We start from the raw sequence: 20332 nt of genomic DNA on the forward strand, positions 1-20332 counted from the left end.
AAAAATCCTATTTGGTCTGACAATTCATTTCTCTCCTCCCTAACAGCTCTACCTCTTCTCCCCCCTAGCTTTGGGCAGCTGAATAAAAGCAAAAACAAAGACAAGTCAGAATTGCTAAGCCCTTGAAGAAATAGTCTAAGCCATTTCTTGTCCATTTCAAAATGAAGATAGGTATTTCTCTAAGGCAGGTCCCATTTGACTGCCAAAGCCACACAGTTCAGACAATATTACTCATATCAGCCTGAAAAACAAGAAATTTCAACAACATGAGCATACTGAGAGCACAGGGAGGAAAATCAGCTAGGTTCTTTACCACCTCTCCCCAACTCACATAAAAGGATATGATCATAAATCAATATCACATCCAGAAAGAATAAAGTAGCAGTGTTTTATTTTCATCTATTTCTCCAGCACATTTTGAGCTCCTGAGTTCTGAGTGGGAATGAAAACCACGTTTTGGTGTCAAAACCTGCCACCTAGAGAGCAAAACCACAAATGAAAAGAAATAGGCTGTGGTTGTTTGTTTTAAAGCAACTCTCATAACATTACAGATGTGCTGAAAACCATAAATTTGCTGTGCTGTCTTTCACAGCAACAAAACAGATTTTAAGAGACCCTTAATTATGTATCTGCACAGCACAGATACTGTTATAGGCTATTGCGCCTACTCCCAGCACAAACACTGCTGTGTGTGGTTTAGCGATTATAGCACAGAGACAAACATTTTTTTCTCCCAGTTCGATAAATTTATGTGATTTGTGTGAACAGAGACTGATCTCTCTCCTTTTCTTTTGAGATCACATAACTTGCAGAATGCAAGTCAGTTTTTAACAAGAAGCTTTAGGTGCTTTGAATGGCAATGAACTGTCTGGATCTGAGTCTGCCAGTGAGCTATGGATGCTCAGCAGGTCCCAACATATCAGGCTGAAGACACACTGTGCCAGAAAGCCCAGACTGGAAAAAAAAAAAAAAAATTGTGGTACACTTCAGAGAAAATTTCCTGAGGTTCTTAACAGGGGAAAAACTTTAAAATTTCCACTCCTAGGGAAATATCCCCTTCGCAGTTCAAATTCAAATGGAACAAGTTGCCCATTTCCTTCTGAAAATGGAAAGCGTTTCAGCATTTCTGAGACAAGAAGCATTTCTAAAATTGTAAATTTTTATTCCAGGTCAATTCAAGACTAAACCATACTCTCACAGATAGGAGGAAAGGGGATGTACCAAAGTAACCTTCCCCTAAAAATCGTACCTATCAGACTTTAATTCCTGCACAAATCACCTCCATATCACATCCAGTCTCAGAGCTCCCATGCTTTGTTATACAGACCAGGCAGGAAAGGAGAAAGAGAGGCAGATGAGCCATTGCTGTAAATTCAGAACAGTGAATTACTTACTTTTAATTGTGAATTACCCTACTTAGCTTCCACTACCACCCACCTCCGTTAACCCTCTGTGAACAGCTCTCAGTGCTGTGGGCTGAACAGAGCAAAGGTTAGATGCAAGTTAAACACAGCAATTCCCATACATGCTGCTGCCTACAGCAACTCACATGCCTTAACTACAGGAAACCAATGTACTGTCCAGTGCCGGGACGTACCTTTCATAGAGAATACAGTTTAACACCTCATTAAATAATTCAGAACCAATTATTTAACAATATGGGCAAAGACATGTAGCATAAACCCCATTTAATTGCTAGTGGGGTACTACAAGTTGAAGTCCAAGAGACTTCTTTTTGTTTTGGTGCTACAATTTCTGTGGAAAATGTCATACCTGGACTCCCCCCTCTTCATCAGCTACTTCTAGTCACCACAAAGCCAGAAGCTGCCTCAGCACTCTCAACCCTGTACAAACGCTCCGGGAGGAACAGCCTGCTGTGTAGAACACCCTGAATCTCCTACCTGCCAGGTGTCCACGGCAGCACAACTTCTCCTATCTTTGCCTTCAGAAATCACCAGCAGCCTCCTGCCTGTACTACCAGACTTGCACATAGCCGCTCTTACAGAAAGTTTTAATTTAATCCTGATCAGTGACAGCCACTGGGAAAGGGAGAGCAAAGGTGATGGTAAACCGAGCAAACGATTACGTGAGCGCAGGTAACACTTAATTCCACAGTTTTAACACAATTAAGAGCTTATTCTTTGGGCATCACAAGTCAGCTACCACTTTGAAGCTATCAGCACAGAAGCCAGCCCCTAAGGCTCTTCCTGAAACCACTATTATGTCTCTCAGGGCTCAGATCCTGGCACTTCCCGGCCCAATTTGCTCTGCCCCCACCCCTCACTTGGTTGCTACCAGGGGATCCAATCCCTAGACCTGCTGGGGACCAGTGCCCAAATCTGAGCAGAGGTCAGCCACTGCCCCAGGCTGAAGGACAACAGTGACTTCGTAGGTACTGTCAGTCTACCTAATTAGCAGCCTTCTGCCAGAGTACAGCCTCTAATCCACTGGCCACAGGAGAGGCCTGTTAGTGAGTGCTCCTCTCCTCACCTTAAAGCTTGGTATCTACCGTTTAATCTGCAAAGAATTAAGTTACATCTTCCATTCGCTTAAAACCACCTAGAGCATCTCAATACAGCATATAAATGATTTTAATTAGCCCTGTGGAATTTCAATCTACCACAAAAGGAATCAAGCAAGCAAGAGGATGAAGAATAGCACATCCCAAAAACGGGACAGCTTGAAGAACTGTGGTGAACCTCAGAAACTATGACAATAACTATTGAGAAATCCACCCCCAATCATCTCAATAATCCCATGTAGTTTTAAGAACATCTTGACACTGGACCATCTTTCACCAGCCTCTCCCTCCCTCTCCAACTCCAGTGCACATAGCAGACCTTATTTGACCAAATGAATTAGCACCAATGCTTTTTGGGTTGGGTTTTTCTTTTCATTGGTGTTAATAAAGTGAATCTTAAGAAATCTCCTTGCTAGAATCCCAAGTCAGGGCATCATTTTAAGTACAAAGGTACAGAGAGTACTTACCTGTCTTCCCCCAGAATATTACATAACAAAACATTCATCCTGGAAAACAGCATAAATACAGAAGAAAAAAAAAAAATCAGGCATTAGTACATTCTAAAAACCCCAACAAGCTCAGTTCATTAGACATGACAGATCTCTAAATCAACCTCAAAAGAAATTATTAACATCAAACTCAAGGAGCACGTACTACTGAGAGTATTAGGTATCACTCATAGACAAATATTACCCAGTAAGAGGAAAAAAAGCATAGCAGATCCGCATCCTTTTCTCTTCGTTCAAGAAAAATCAGTGTGGCAATGAATTCCCCCAACCAAAATGAACATCTAGAATTTATCCCTCAAAAGCACAAGTGATTTATGGACAGACACCATTGTCAAGTCTAGATGAAGTTAAAAGAAGGACTAGTTCATAAAACTTAATGAGAACTTAAACAGTAACATTAGCAATGTTTCTCTTGCACATAAAAACTACTAAGTCATAAAGTAACAACAGACTTAAGGCTCCACCACTAAAGTTTTGCGCTTAAAAAAAAATAAATGAACAATTTTCCAGATCAGATTACTCGAAGTATTTATTCACAAGTACACATGGTATTAAACAGATGTGAATATGTTTTCCAAAGAGACACTGTCATTAGCAATGTAAGAGGCTCTGAAGATACTTGTCAAGTGCTCACTTTTAGGCGGCAAAAGAAAACTGCAAAAACTAAGCCTTTCTATCAGACAAGGTCAAGTTTCTTCCCCATCCTTAGGTGATGCTCAGTTCCAGGTTAGTACAGACTGCTGCCCCAGGTTTGAACAGAAGCAGGCAGCTGCTAAGGTGCAGCAACGGATGACTGCTGCAAACGTTAGAATCAAGGTAGCATTTGTAAACCCATCCTCAAATGTCAAGGTATGAGGAAACACTTTCTCAGGGGACAATGGTCATTGGGGTTTAGGGCTGTCTTCTAAAACAGCTGGTGCCTCTACAGAGCTTCCACGGAGCAATCCCTAGCAGGAAACTTACTACACCTCAATTGTCCTGGCAGGTCATCTGTTATAAAACTGGTGGCAATGATGAAATTCAGGTAGTTCATCGAGAAGCATTACCCATTCCAAAATCCGTGTTGTGGAGAAGTCCACCACTACGATGAGTTACTTTGATTAGCAGGCTCATAAGAAGACAGGCTGCAATATCCTGACATTCACTGGTGAAGAATTGAACTTTTACACAGACTGAGACATGTTAGCACTGGCATTTCTCTAGTTAAAGGGCACCATTTGGTCTTCACTCCTGATGAAATCAGGCACCACCAGAAAACTGCACAGATCTAGTAAGAAAATTCCTATCTGTTGTCATAGGCTTTTCAAATGATTTACCACTCAATACTGCTTTCAGCCATCTAGTGACAGGATGTCAGGTTCATTTTAGTAAATCATACCAAGGTGAATAATATAGCATCTGGTCTCTGTGTCCTAAGGCCTATATCATCTGACTGATGCCTGACCATGTACGAAACATATTAATACACATTCAGTGCAGCGGAGATATGACCTGTCCCTTTATGCATTAACTCTAGGAACTGTAAACGTCAGCATCAAGACACCTGCTCACTGCTTGCATAAGGAAGAGAAATTCCACCGGCATTTGAGTAAGAAAACTAAGACCAGTTTTAAACAAGTAACGACACGAGTTTTTGTAACAGCACCTTTATGGAACACAAGGTTAGCTTTAGACAAGTGCCAGGTTACATGAATTTTCAGTCTTCTATATAAAGAAAGCAATCTTGGGTTTAGTCCATCCCGATAAAACTTGTAACGCTCACTTATAGGCACAGTGCTTGGGCTATTTCCAAAGTACAAAAAGGGCTTTCCATTACAGTGCTGGGAGTGGTTAACAAGAAAGATACCTTATTACATTCTTTTCCAGTGAATAATAATTCTCCTCCATTACGTCCCAATGTTATGAGGATTTCAGAACACACAAGCAATGCAATCCTAGTTAAGGTAAAGAGGAAATTAAGGTAATGTAAGCTAAAGACCAAATCATTTTCATAGTTACAGACAATTTTGAATATATATTTGCACAGGAAATTAGCTTCACTTTCATGAATAAAAATTCCATCTCTCCACACAATGAACAGAACTGTTTGCCAGTAGAGGACTACGCTGTGCATGGCTCATCAGCCTTGAAAAGGAAGTCTGGACTTCAGGCATATCCAGCTACGTGGATCAACAAGCAACCCCTTCAGATCCAGCAGCTTTGGTTTAATGGACGGAAACTTTGGCCTATTGTTCAAACAAACGTACTTGCCAGCAACGAACAAGTAAGATTGGATTTTTTAAAAATAAAGCAAAGTGTGATATGTGCATAAAGTCAGTGCCTTGATCCTTAAAAGCATCTCTATAAGCGACTTTACCTTAAAATGGGCAGTGCTTAAGTTACAAAAGATTCAGACCTTCAGGGCTGATTGATTATTTTGTTTGTGACGGTTGAAGAAATGGCTCTGCTTCAGGAATTCAAAAGATGAATCAGATTTAGTAGTAGATTTATTAATTTGTTGTGATTTACAATGAGGTGATCATGTCTGAACCAAGGAGACATCAAAACAGGTTTAGCCAGGAGGTTTATGGCTTCCAAGTCAAATTCAAAGACCAGTGTCAGTCATTTGGGCAACTGAAGATTAGCAGACAAAAGATAAGCGGAAGCCAGGTGCTGCACTGATGTTTTGGAGACAGTATTCCAAAGTGTCTTCTCTTACAGCAATTTCCTTTTCTCAAACTCCTGCAAATAGCACACAAACATTACATGTGGGAAAAAAAGAAAAGGCTTCTATTACTATTTTACTTTAGATTACTTTGTATTTATCTTAGCAAATCTGATTTTCGGAATTAAAAATTAAAATATAAAATGTGTAATGCGTGCAAGTTAAAGGAAAGAACGGTAAGTACTCTCCCACCTCACCTGAACAAACCAGCTACGAAAGACCACGTATCACAGCTGAATTATGCATTTCCTCTAGCTATGAAGCAATGCCTTTTTTTGGATATGAATTAAGAAAAATGCAAATAATCCTACTAAGTTTTTCAGCTGTATGCATTCAACCGTAATTCTGAATTAGTACTTTAAATAAATAGACCTATACACCCAGGCTTTCCTTCCTCGAGTACCCTACTTTGAAAGAATGTTTTCAGATTTTAAATTAATTCAGGTTCTTTGCATCCAGAAAACACAACTCAATAAGTTGCTGCACTTGAAAGCAAAATGTAATCTCTTCTCTATTTTGTTATGTTTACTATTCTATAAAGGCAACACTACATAAAATTACGTGCGCTATTCTCTAAGTAATAACTGCAGCTTGTTCAGTCAATGCAGTTCTTACGTTTAACCAAGTTCAGAGCAACAAAATATTTGGGCTAAGAGACATACTCCCAACTTGTATTCCCTCAAAAGTAGTTTCTTGCTCTGGATAAGCATGTATACCAATTTCCAAGCAACGAACCTTGTAGATGGTGCTACCGAGCTGAGCAGGAGACATGCTGACAACAACACCAGCGCTCTGAAGCGCAGCTATCTTCTCTTTAGCTCCACCCTTTCCCCCAGCAATGATTGCTCCAGCATGACCCATCCGCCTGCCTGGAGGAGCAGTCAGACCAGCTATGAATGACACTACCGGCTTGGCATTTGGACCCTGTGAAGAAAGAAACGGTACTGTGTTACGTGAGGGTGAGTGAGATGAAAAGCAATTCCAGATGGCGTATTTTCACTTTTCCTTTTTAAAATATCAACTAGCCAGGCAAAGATACTAAACAGCTAGAAACCTCAGGCAACACAGAACCAAGAGTCTGAAGAGTGTGGAATACTTTCTCTCCTCATAAGCATCATAAACCAGAAGTAATCAAACTTTAAAACATCTCTCTACAGAGCTGTGTATATTACAAAAAACAGAATGTTCACTATAAATACCATTACAGAACTAAAAAAAATATAAAGTCGACATTGCTCTCCAGTTAGATTTAATCTGGATAAAGCTCCTAAATTCAACTCTTTCTCCTTGATAAAAGTATGACTGTTTGGTTTTTTTGTAACTAGAGATTAGAGATCGAATCGAGTTTTCCTTGACATTGCAAAAGATGGCTAACTGACAAAAGAAGGTGGTTACTACTACACTAAGGTGTCTGGAAGCAAGCTGTTTAGGACTTACAGTATTATTTTCTTTCAAGAATGCTGCTGCATCTTCTTCAGCATTTCCTCCAATTTCCCCAATCAATATGATCCCCTCAGTATGAGGATCCTTCAAGAAGACATCAAGGCAGTCAATAAAATTAGTTCCGTTGAAGGGATCACCTCCAATTCCTGAAAAAAAAATATAACAACAAAGATGACTAACTCAATATAATGATACTGCATTTACAATAAAAGTTTCAAAGTAAATTTCAGCATGAAGAGTATTCCCAAAGGCTCATGAGAGGGGCAGCTCTGAAGGCCCTTCCCAAGTCAGAGCATCACAAATTCCTGCTCCAAGTATCTCAGCCACAACTCACAGAAAGCTTTGATATCTGAATAATCACCTTTCAAACCATAAGCAAAATATTATGCCTTATAGAGAGGCTCCGTATAAGACACAGCAGGACTGAGACCCCAGCTCTAGAATCTTGCTGTAAGAAAACTGAATTTACTTAACACACCCAACTAAATGCCTAAACATGCCCTACCCCTTTATAATATTAAACTTCTTCAGAAAATTTGTTTCCAAATTGACATCATATTTTCTGGCAGTTTTCTGTTCAAAGCTGGTTTTTAGGCCTTTATTAATCTGATGTGGAAATGAAAATAGAGAAGGGTTATACTCTTCACAGCACACAAGGATCTCATTTCTCAACATAATTGCCATTCAGCAATTTCTTGCAAAAAGAAATTACTTCGGATTTCTTCTTGTAAAGAAAAAGCAGATTAGTATAGGTGCAATAGGCTGTTTCTGAGGAAACCTACCAACACAGAAAGACTGCCCCAATCCAACTTGCGTTGTTTGATGAACAGCTTCATATGTCAGCGTTCCAGATCTTGACACAATACCTTTAGGAAAGAAAAGGAAATAAACTTAACACTAACATAGCTAAGCACAAGACTAGAGGCAGCTCTATCCAGGAAAATCACCTTAATAAACCGAACAGTAGATGCCAGATTTTCCAGCTATCCTTGCCAAAACATGTAAACTGTATATAAGATTCTATCTGTATTACTTCTTGGTTGGTTGTTTCTTGACACTGAATTATCAACAGACTAAATGTACCCAGCAAGTCAGTAATATTGGCTGAGACAGCATTCCGCATGCTACAGCTTTATCATGAAAGAAAACTAAAAACAAAACAGAAGATTATACTTCTGCTCTTGCATGCAAGTAGCTGATGCACTGAATTTGAGCTGCAGCTCAACAGTTAACAAAAGAATTTCATATTAATCATCTCCAGTATGGTCAGGTATATGAGATCCTCCAGAACAGAAATAAGCTGCACAAATGCAAGTTATCGCTATTAAGGTATCTGTTGCTGCACCTCACTGCTCTACAATACACACTCAGCATTTCCATTACAATACTACTAGAGCCACCCACAATCCTAGTTTTAAATTCAGGATGGAACGTAATACAGAACCTAGATCAGGGGTAAAATATTTGCATGGGGGTTTTGTTCATTTTTCTAAGTCAAGATTTCTGTTAATGCTACAAGAGGGAAGGTTTCTAGGAAAAATAGACATGATCTTCCATCTACTTCAAGCTATCTAACAAGGAATATAATAAGTATATTGAATGAACAGAGGAAAAAAATACACCACTAGACTAAGAACTTTAGTTTCATCAACTCTTTATACTGTCGGACAGCACAGATGTCTGCTAGCAAAGGTTTTTTTTCTTGCTGTGTTTGCAAAGGGCTTCCTGTTTACTATTAAGATCAGATTGCCTCAGAGAAGCTACAGATAAAGGTCCAAAGACTGTGGCTATTTTTATAGCTTGCATCCCAAAATTATCAAATGATTCTTGGATGCCTCACAGTAATAGAAAGCTGGGCAGCACATCACCAAAGGTCATAGTGTTAGATGAAGCTGGGAGGATGGCAAAGCTACATTTTTATTCCCTGATCCTTGGATCACCATTGAAAAAGTTTTCAGGAATGGTGGGGCAACTGGATTCAGGATTTAAAATATTCTTTTGCACTTGATGTGCCTTGCATTCAGATTCTAATATCTTGTGAGCACAAGACGTTTCTTGTAGATATTTAGAAAATCTTAACAGAACTGTAATTCGGGAAGGGAGCTCAGGGCAACATTGGTTAATGCTACCTTTTACAGTCATAGAGCAATTTCCTGATGGTATCAACAAGGGTCATAATTGCAGTCATCTGATTTTTCAATTCCAGGTTTATAGGTACTTCTGAAAGCTGGAGGTGCTAACACCTCCACCAGCATTCACTAAGTACAGCTTATTCCCAAGTCAGAAATGGTTAAGTAGCGGAGATAGTTTTTCGTGTTAGAAAAACTGCAGAGTCCACGTAGTTCAAGAGCACTGAATAGATTTTCCCACAGTAAGCATGCTTTTCATCAAAAAAACCCAGTTAAGTTGCAAAGGGTACTATGCTCAAGTTAAACTGGTTACCCCGCTGACAGACAGCAGCAGCATATGCTGTCTACAACGTTTCTGAAGTTCTATTTAAGTACAAATTCATATTTTGGAAGAATTTTCTTTATAGCTCCTAAATGGCAATATTTTAAAAACAACCAAGTCGTAATTTGTACAGTTTGGAACAAGGAACCAATAGAAGTCAGGACAAGAGACTTGCATGCAACAGGGTGTGTAACTAACATATGATTATGAACAAGTTGCTGCCTTTCTGACCTTAATTCTGCTGCCTGAGAAGCAGGTATATTTGTCATTTCCACTCACCATGGTATAGTTGTCTAAAATATTATAAATTTGCCTGTAATCTCTTCTCCTCTTTGCTATAATACTGAGCTCACTATAGGTGTAGGATCCTAGTCCTCGGGAGCCAAGTTGTTGGAAGGAACAGTGTTGGAGAGTTTAGTGCTCTCAAATCCAAAGATAAATGGAGGTATCCTCACAGGACAGTGTTAAGGAAACTAAGTCAATCACATTACCTAAGGAAACTTCCAATTGCTTTGCCTCTACCATCAGTATTCAGTGCCTGCTATGGTAGACTGACTGATTTTGGCCTTCAGGATTGACAATGGCAAAGTCAATTTACAAACTGAAGGACAGACAAGCTGTTTATACAACATGACAACTGTCTTCAGGGCAGGATGTGACTAGCCTCATGAATACAAACAGCAGCGTACCAAACTTTAGTTTTAGATGATGCATAAATATTCAAAAACTCACCAATTCTTCCCTTCTTGTGAATGTGACCAGGCATGATACCAATTTTACATTCTCCAGGAAAAGGAAAGAGTGGGAGAAGTCAGATGGAACATTCAAACCATCACTAAGAATGGTTCAGCCTTGGAGCAAATCCAGAAGTCACTTACATTGATGACTCCAGGGCAGTTTGGGCCCACTAGTCGAGTCTTAGCCTGTCGAACCAGTCTGTGTTTAACCCGAACCATGTCCTGCTGGGGAATACCTTCAGTAATGCATACAACCAAGGGCATTTCTGCATCAATTGCTTCATTGATCGCAGCAGCAGCAAACGGAGGAGGTACATATATAACAGTGGCAGAAGCACCAGTTTGTTCTTTGGCCTACAACAGACATAATAAGAAAGACACCGAGCATTTAGTGCGGCCAAAGAGAACATTTGAAAACTAGTCATTTAAAATACGTCCATTCACAGGCATGTGAAATGGATATGTCTTAATTTATATAATCAAAGCAAGTATTAAATTCACTGAAGATAGGACACATCCAGCACAACTAGGGAACTGAGAACCAAACACTGTCTGGAAAGGATCTGTCCCATGAACACCCATTATAAATACCCTTAGATAATAGTTTGCTAAAAATCCATCATACACACCAGAAACAATCAGAAACTAGTTGCATGCATAAAGTAAGTGTATCCAGACTCTGTGAACTTCACAGTGGAAGCCAAACTCATGCTTGATCACACTGAATGTTCCCTCTTTTACAAAGCTTCTATTTCACTCCTTGCACAGTGACATCCATGGCTCAAATGTGTGTCTCCTCAGTGTGAGCAATGAAACAAGGAGCCCTTCAGCAGCATTAAATTGTCTGCCCTCCAGTGATTGCTGCAAATTACCTCCTTCACAGAATTAAACACAGGCAGACCCAGATGAGTTTTTCCCCCTTTCCCTGGAGAAATTCCTCCAACTAGATTGGTGCCATAGTCCAATGCCTGCTGGCTGTGAAAGGTGCCCTATGAGAGGAAAAAAAAAAAAAAGTTAGAAGGCATGTAATAGCAAATGAAATGAACAAAAAAAGAAGTCGATGTTATCTATAATTCTGAAGGTAATTTATGACACGTAAATTTACAATGAGAAGGGAAATTTTCACTACATCAGCTATTTTGAAGAGTGCATCAATATGTTTTAAATGGATTTAGAATATGCTATGCTTTTTCTTTTAAATCAGAGAGCTGTGGATGCACACTAAAGGATATTTTGTCATGTGTTGCTAATACACCTGCAGACACAGCAGCCACATTTTATTTTGCACATCAGGTCTGGCAGATGACAAACGCTGTAATGAAATACAAGAAATTAGCATTCTCATCCATGACTAGCTGATAGTTTCAGCAAAAGCAGTCTTCTCCCCTGGCAAATGTGTGAAAGAGTGCATGTGAAAAAAATATTAAGTATCCTGAAATAAAAACAGAAATTTAATTCACAGGCATTGACATTCAAAGGCATTTGTGAAAGAAGCACTTCTAAAATGGTAAGGTTTTTGTAGTTTTTTTGCAAATTTCCCTTTACAAAGAAACCCCTTCAGGTCTACACAATAAAAATGCTTAAGACCAAAAAATCAACAACAAAAATCAAGAGTAATATAATAGAGTTGACTTAAAACCAAGTTTTAAGCTTGTGCACAAGTGGAAAAAAATTATCTAGTCTACTGAATTTAAGAGGGAAAAAAAAAAAAGTCTATTTGGACCAACGAAAGGAAACTACAGTGCTGAAGGAACCTTCCTGATCATGAAATCCAGCTTTCTATCAACACAGGCAAAGCCAGTATATAACACCTTTTATAGGTTATTATGGTTTTTGACCAACTAAATTTCTGAACTGAAAGGGTGACAGAAGAAACAGTTCATACACATACCTGTTTGCCTGTAAAACCTTGACAGATAACCTTTGTATTTTTGTTAATATACAGGTTTTTCCTTGATGCTGAGTAGGAACAGTGTCGTACTCCATTCTGTTGCACTACAGAAAGAAATAACAGAGAGCAAGCCATTAATCCACAGCTTTTTTACACTCTTAAGTCAAAAAACATCCTATCAAATAACTGTATATACATTAATGCTTACATCAAAAGATGAATTGATACAGTAGTTAATGTTTTAAAAAGCAGCTCAGAAAGTTTTAAGATTGTTATTCTAAGATATTAAACACCCGTTGTTCACTCTACCTATCATTTTGATTACTCAGTTTGTTAGGAATCAGGTTACGTATTTCTCATATTCAGTAGTTAATATCAGAACTCCAGTCCCAACAAACAACAGACAGAAACAATGTCTTAACCACTATTCCCATTTGCAAATGAACACATCTGTCCTCTAAGAACTTTTGCAAAGTGACAAAGCAGAACTAAAATCCCAATATCCCAGAGGCTGGTACAACGTTACACCTGTGAACATTGCACAGTCCATACTAGACAATGAGAGATACTGATGAGGTCGAGGGTCCCTCAGCCCAGCAGAAGCCTAATGCCAAGCAAGACATGCAGCAAGAGACCTTTTTCCAACAGATGCCCACTTACGAGAGCTTAGACATCACTGTTTGAAATGCATTTGAGCTCGCGGTGAAATAAAACTCTCCGGATACTCCACTTGAACCATTTTCAATTTAGTTGTCACTACTCTTGTCCAGAAAAAAACAAAAACAACACAACTACAGAAAAACAGCACAGTGCATGCTGGTATCAAAAAGACAGGAGAATGATGGCATACGTGCTGAAGGGAAACATATGTTGACATCAAGTGATTTAAAAAAAAAAAAAAACACACACAAAAAACCCCCACACAGAACCTTACCACGCAAGAAAGCTTGAGATGAGGAGGAAAAAACGGTCTCCTGGTATAGGAAGGATGCATGCATTCCCTATATTCATTGCCATATGCTTTTTCAAATACCAGAGTTTTGAGGGGATCAGAACCGATCTACTTCCTCCAAGCATTTTAGATTAAAAAAAAGTATTTTGTTCTTAGAGTGAACATTGGAAGGTACAATTCTAACACAGAAACTGACACCAGTATGTTACTGTATACCTCTTCAGCTCTTCTAAAACTTTACCACTTAAGATTTGAGTAAGTAAAATGTAAAGTTGAAATAAAAGTAAAAGATTCTGAATCATGGTCCCTGGACTGTTCCACATATGTACTCAGGTATTCCTGAACAAGGGAGGGATTTATTTTTTTCCCCATTTGTAGGAAGGAAGTTAAAGCCATTAAGCGCGAAAAAGGAAGAAGATATTCTTCAACTTAAACTGCTAATGCACAGAATTTATTAAGATGCATTATTAGCATCTTGTAATAACACAATTTCTACAGGGTAGTAAAAAAGTGCAGAAATTTAAGATCCATGTATATACACATTTCTATCACAGAGCTACACAGGAGTCTTCCACAAGTACTTTTGCCAACTAAATTTTCGTGATACACTGCTTGTATGCTTTACTTCTATTCAAAAAAAGTGAGAACAAAAATAAAACCATGCCAGAGGAAGCCTACCAACATCAGCGCTATTGCTAAATCTAAAGTCCTTTGTTCTTAAAAAGTGCTGACAGAAACACAAGACTTCAACCACCTCCTGTCATTCTCTAAGGAGCCGTGGCAGCACCTCATCTTCAGACCAACATTCAGCTAGATTTTAAAGAGAAACATACAGACTAGCATGCAGTAAACTTGTAAGAAAAGTGGTAAAAGTGCATGTCCGCTTACTGACCGTCAGGGTTTTAACCTCAATCATGTCTTTATCTACAAATACTCACAGAATCTTACAGAACTTGTTATGCCTAGAAGAAATACAAAGCAGTAACGGACAAAATAAGTCTGAAGCAAAGATTTAATGAACACCGTTAAGAGGCTGTCCGTGCAAGGGTAGAGAAAAGTCTTGCTGTTCAGTGCCAGAGCTACAGAAGACTGCACAGTATGGTCTTTGTACTTGGCCAACAGCTTAGCCTGCCTAGGCAAGGCTGCAACACCCTGCAGAGCTGCACCAGCGCTGCTGCAACACCAAGTCAGACAAACGCACAACTGGCGAACAGCAGCCTGCCTCCAGCACAGGAGAGACAAAATAAACAAAGAAACAGCTGGGCTGCTGGTTAGGATAGCAGGGCATCGGCCTACCTCATCTCAGCCATTTGGGCAATCCCTCACAGGCACAGGATACGACTGGGTGAAACCCAATCCTGAGAAATGCAGAGGATGACCTCCCTGTGAAGAAGCTGCCACAGTCATGATCTACCACCAGCAATGCCTTGTGAGGAACAGTTGGGGCTGGGAGAAGTAGAGGAGTGCACATTTTGAAAGCCCTCTGATGGGCCTGCAAGGGTAAAGAATAAACAGGCAACACTAAACTAATTTAAATCTAAGTGTTACACGTATTCTTTGTGCTACAACACTGACAAATCTGCCTGCAAACTGCAAAATAAGAGTGTGCTGCTTGTCAGGCACACAGTGCACACTAAGAAATTTCAGTATTTAAAAAAAAAATATATATATTTTGATAAACTCACTCCTTTCTGTATACCATAAAAGCAATTCTACAGTCCCAGTTCAGCTGTCCATTCCATATCTATTTTCAGATATTTATAACCTTGCACAAAAATGGTTTTGAAAGCTTAAGTTTGTCCATTCTCAGTTTTGTGAAGACGATATAGATATATTTTTCAAGGATAAGAAGCTTTTGAGCATTTTCCAATCGATCAAAGCCCCCCCCCCCCCCAAAAAAAAAAATGTAGGCACCGATAACTTAAAACACAGCTTAAATTCCAAGCTTTGTATGGATTTACTCTTGAAAACTACATGTGCTTCTTACATTACTGAAGAGCCCTGGCTCAGAGAAAATACAGCTGGTTCAAAAAAGCCTGGTTATAGGCTTGAACCATTTGCTGTCTTCAGAGAGAGGCAGCATAGCACCGGCACATGTCTAGGGAACGATATGTTTTGCATTAAATAAATAAATAAATCACTATGCACTTTCTGGGCTGGGTGTTTGTGAGTTTTTTAGTGTTTTTAAACTGACATGATAGAGTTCCATATTTCTCCCCATGGCCTTGTCTAAAGCAGGGAATTTTGCCCCCAGTTACCTGCACAATAGGAGCAGCAGGGGCACCGATCAAGATGAGGTTCTGCTATACGTGGCACAAACAGCACGTCCTGGGTGCAAACAGCTGGCAATTTAAATAGATATTGATACAGATAGATTGAAATAGACAGCTATAAGATGAGAAGGAAACAGGTGGAAAATTGAAATGGTATGCCTAAGTTCACAGCAGGTAAGAGTCAGAAATAGAACCCAAGTCTCAGTTTCCACCCAGGACCTTCATTCACTAGCTCATACTGCTTCACAACTTCCAATGCCTGTTCAGCCAATTGCTTTTACTAGCACAAATTAGGGTGCCCGAGCGTATATGCATGTTTCTTCAAGAAGATGGGGGTGGGGGGTGGGAATAAAACTTTGCTCTTCCAGTTACCAGGATTCAGCTGCGAAACAGTAAAAGCTGAACTCATTGGTGATGCTATTTTAATGCACACGTCTAAATTACATGCCGAGTTACAAAGGTGCAGGCTCCAGAAGAAGCCCTAGAGCATAAGAACAAGCTTTACCAAATCCAAATCTTGCAAAAGCACAGTGGAAATGCTGTATTTTGCCAAATCAGAGTTCTAACATAACATTACTGGGTCCAACAAAGGCCTGTAGCAGACCTTTAGAAAAGAGTATTAAAAATAAAATAAGAAACTGGATAATCTTTCCCAGGCAATCCCTTTCACTTCTGCCCCATACCTGTTCTGCATACTTTGTGGTTTAAAAAAAAAGTTATGCAAATAACAAGACACATTTATTTTGGATTTCCAGTACTTTAGCTTCTACATAGCTAAAGAGAGACGTACTGCGGCAAGAGGCTATTTTAGTCCAGAGTACAGGACAATCAAGTAGCTATGAAAAGTACTCAAATACCAAAACCCCGCTGTCCCAGGACAGATTTGAAAAGCAAGATCTAAATTTTAGCAGAGGGGTATAAGCCTGTATATAAAACATCAGTTTGGGGTTTGTTTTTTTGTGGGTTTTTGGTTTTTGGTGGTTTTTTTTTTTTTTTTACAGTAAAGAAACCTTAATAGAAACTAAAGGACAGAATTGCCTCTAACACACATACTGCTGGTAGTTTCCAGAGGAACAAGACCCAGCCAAACCCAGAACTCGCTGTAGTCCAAGTAACAGGAAAACCCAGCTACACTTACTTCTTAAAGAAAACTTAGAATCTGCAGCCTTGAGCAGGACTTTAAGCTCACTTGTGTATTACAATTAAAAAGCCTTTATAGAAATACACACTATTATTTATCATGAAGCCCAAACATGAATTTACATGTTAAAAAGAAAACTGACCCCTTTGCAAGGAATGTTAAAGCACACATCAAATGTAAATATTGTTTACATTGAGCTTTCAGGCACTCATTGAGCAGCAACATCTCCCAACCACAAAACTCATTTAAAATAATCTAACCCAAGCTACATTTGCCCAGCTTATTTGTGTTGTGTGAGCCAGCTGAGAGTACAAATACAGAGGGCTAAATCTCTTCCTCACTCAAACTTCAGAAAGTTGAATACTTGTTATTTTCAGGACTTCTTGCAAGATTCCCTAGACCTACGAACAGGAATCCAAGTCAGTATGCCTCCATCTTGCCCACATTTATCCCAGACAAAAAGAAAAGAAAGTTTGGAAGCTGAGGTAGCATCTGAGGCTGCTCACAAAATGAGCCCAATACAAAAGCGTGGTGAAACAGTAGAGATTCCTTTCCAGAAGGACTTGAGCAGACACCTACATTGCCAGAAGACTGACAAGTAATAAATTAAGTTCTCCCTCCAAATAGCCAGAGAACTTGGGAGCGAAGGAAGATATTAATTCCTTTCTATCACCTACATAAGGCAAGAAGAAAGCCTTAGAAATCATACAGGTTCCAATACAAATGGGGAAAATGGAGGTCAGTGCAAGGGGAACTTGGGGAAGAACTGAGGTGCGAGAGAACATCAGGGAAGAACTGAGGTACAAAAAGCACTAGACAAAATGCTAAAAAGTTGGGTTTTTTTTCTCTCTCTCACCACCCCCCCTTATTTTCCATCAGTTACAGTCCTTCAGTTTGTTACTGAGAAATCCTTTCAATATTCTGTACATGTTGTTTAATTTGCAGTTTTATGACCATCTCCCTTCACTTTCCTCTGCCTACAAAAGCATAGTCTAAACAGAACAGAAACAGTTCTGAACAGCTTCTTACATTACAGAAGAGTACAGACACTTAAAAAAATGGCAAAGACCAAAGTGCTGCAGCAAATTTCAGAGTTTACTAACTAGACACTTGATATTAACAAGAATATTCCACATGCAGTTTCCCTTCCCAGTCCTTTATTTAGGTTTTAGTCTTCATTATCAGGCCATATGTACATATTCACACACACAATTAGATTTGGACAATTCTCTCCTCTTCCCAAACACATCTACAACATTCACCCTTAAAGGTATCAGTTGCATTACAAGAAGATGACAAAGAAGTTTTCATGCTACTGAGAAGATGACAAAGAAGTTTTCATGCTACTGAGGGACTGCTCAAAATATCTTACTCTGGTTTGAAAGAGGATTATGCACTCAAGAGAAGGATTTGTAGGTATTGCTTCCCAGCCTCTCTTGTCTCACCCTTCCCTTGCCAAATTCCTGTTAATTATGGAAACCCCAATCTACGAACATGGCACAGGAGTTGAGGAATTAAGTAAATTAATCAACCTGTAAAGGACAGATGCAATGACTATGCTACACCTACCACATTAAAACAAAACTTGGACTAATAGGCAAGTGACATTCAGAAAAATTTCAGTCCTTTCAAAAAACTCTTTCCTAATCAAAAATCCCCACTCATTGCAACAGACATTACCGGCCACAGGGGGTCACGGGAGATGCGATGGCATCTGAAAGAAAAGCTTTCTCCTGAATTTATGAAGCTGAAACAGAGTGAAGTATCCCAGTGAATCTGCAAGCCCAAGGGGAAACAGGCCCATTCCTCTCAGCACAAATCAATTATTTCTTGGAAGGCAAACTGTTTTTCCCCATGTATACTCCACTAAGAAGATGGTTTGGGCGTTTTCCTCCCCCCACACTGTTTACATAAAAACAACTAATTAATTCTTCAGTTTGGATTGTTATTTCTGCAGCAACTCTTTGCCAGGGTTATTCACATCATTTACTGTAATCTTTTAATCTAAGAGCTCTACAAAGCCTTATAACGCACCCAGAACATAAGAGCCCTTACCCTCAGTTAAGGTGCCTACAAAGACTCTCGTCAAAGTGTAGTATAGACCAGCGTAGGTCTTTCTTGACTCTGTCCATATACAAACAGCACCCTGAGCTGACCTTTGAGCAAGCACTTCCCATTCATTGACATATTTCATACAATGTTTTCACAACTTCCTGAACTGCACCTTACAGATACACACCCTGCATGTTTACTGCATGCACCAAAAAAATAGGAATTGCCCCTGTTTTGCAACAGAACACGCTAGAAACTCATGATTTTAAATCACCAAGAGCAGATGTTAATTATTTGTTAGTGAAAATATATGTACAAAGTCCAAATTTAAGGTTTCAGCAGTCTTTTAACATTTTGTAGAGTATCAAACCAAACAAAGAAAGGTTTCCAATTAAGAACTATTTTGTCTCACAGGAGTTTTTTTAAAGTCTTCACGAACTGCTGCAAACACTACACTTCTTGAGCAACTTAGACCACTTCTTCCCCTCTACCCCCAAAAATCATTTTAAGCACTCTTCCCTGAATCTCTTACTGTTATTTGCAAAGGGAACAACGTGGGGTTTTAACAGATAAAACTACACCCAAGAGTAGCTTTGCTGGGAGTATAAATTAAGTTAAATTTGAGTTGCTACATTCCCATTTGTTCCCCTCCACCAGAACCAATTCTCATTGGACTCAGAGGAGCCAACTCAAAGAGCTGAACTGGCAAAAATTAACAGTACAGTAAGAAATTACAGTTTTCTGCTCATGGAGCACAAGAGGCAGGAATGGATACCTGAGGGGACAGTAAGCGTGCCACAGGAACAACTCAGACCAGCTTAAAATGTTGTGGGATCGTATTATGAGACCCTGACCTGCAAGTTACCACCACACTGAGACAAAAAAAAATCTTTGCATGCAGTGAAGCAAGGTAGATTTAAGTTTGTCTACTTATTCTCAGCTACAAGAATCAAGACTAATGCAGCAATTCCTCATTTAGATTCCAAGAAATGGCTCTTACACCTACGCATACACATACTGATTTCAGTAGAGGATGCAGCATTAACTGCACAATAAAAACAACCTGGAAAAAAAAGCACTTTGTTTTTTATTGTGCTCTTCAGAACATCACATATAAAAACTTTCAAGCTGAAGTATTAGTCTCAGACTGCTCATGTTCTCCATAATTAAAGGCTAATATTCTTACTCTTGACAATAAAGAACAACTTTAGCAACTTGTGTTGAAATCACAGGACAATTTAGGGACCTCAAGAGGTCTCTACTCAAAACCACCACTGGAAGTGACTAGATCCAACTCTACCAGCTTCCTCTGTGCCTTGACAAGTTTTTGTTATTTCCGGAGAGAACCACCTTTCCGGTCCCCCATACCTGCGGCTGGCCACCCTCAATGCGAAAACCTTTCCCTCACTTTTAAAAACAGTTTTTCTTGCAGCCACGTGTGCCCCCTGCCCTATACTACCGGGCGCCTCCGAGAAGAGCCTGCCTCTGCCTTCCCTTCACCCAACCCCCTAGAAGAGTGACAGCCGGCTCCGGAGAACAGCCCTCCGACACCCGCCTTGGGCCTTCCGCACTGAGGCTGAGGAGACCCAGATCCACCAGCAGACCGAGACCCGGGAGAGGGGTTTGCTGGCCGCACCCCCGCGCCCAGAGGACGCATC

General features: G+C 39.6%; 1 protein-coding gene across 1 annotated transcript in view; it reads right to left on the bottom strand.

Moving 5' to 3' along the window:
• Window positions 1-4599: 4599 nt before the first annotated feature.
• The window catches only part of SUCLG1 (succinate-CoA ligase, alpha subunit), a 35292-nt gene continuing 19559 nt past the window's right edge, over window positions 4600-20332 (bottom strand). The window contains exons 2-9 of the mRNA XM_009882552.1: window positions 12257-12360; window positions 11238-11354; window positions 10508-10719; window positions 10361-10419; window positions 7960-8043; window positions 7172-7323; window positions 6470-6658; window positions 4600-5751 (exon numbers count right to left, since the gene is read on the bottom strand). Of these exons, the coding sequence (XP_009880854.1) occupies window positions 5725-5751; window positions 6470-6658; window positions 7172-7323; window positions 7960-8043; window positions 10361-10419; window positions 10508-10719; window positions 11238-11354; window positions 12257-12360 (944 nt within the window). The 3' untranslated portion in view covers window positions 4600-5724. The remainder of the gene's footprint in view (window positions 5752-6469; window positions 6659-7171; window positions 7324-7959; window positions 8044-10360; window positions 10420-10507; window positions 10720-11237; window positions 11355-12256; window positions 12361-20332) is intronic.

Source organism: Charadrius vociferus, unplaced genomic scaffold (assembly GCF_000708025.1).
Source record: "Charadrius vociferus isolate BGI_N301 unplaced genomic scaffold, ASM70802v2 scaffold213, whole genome shotgun sequence".
In the NCBI taxonomy this organism is placed as follows: domain Eukaryota; kingdom Metazoa; phylum Chordata; class Aves; order Charadriiformes; family Charadriidae; genus Charadrius; species Charadrius vociferus.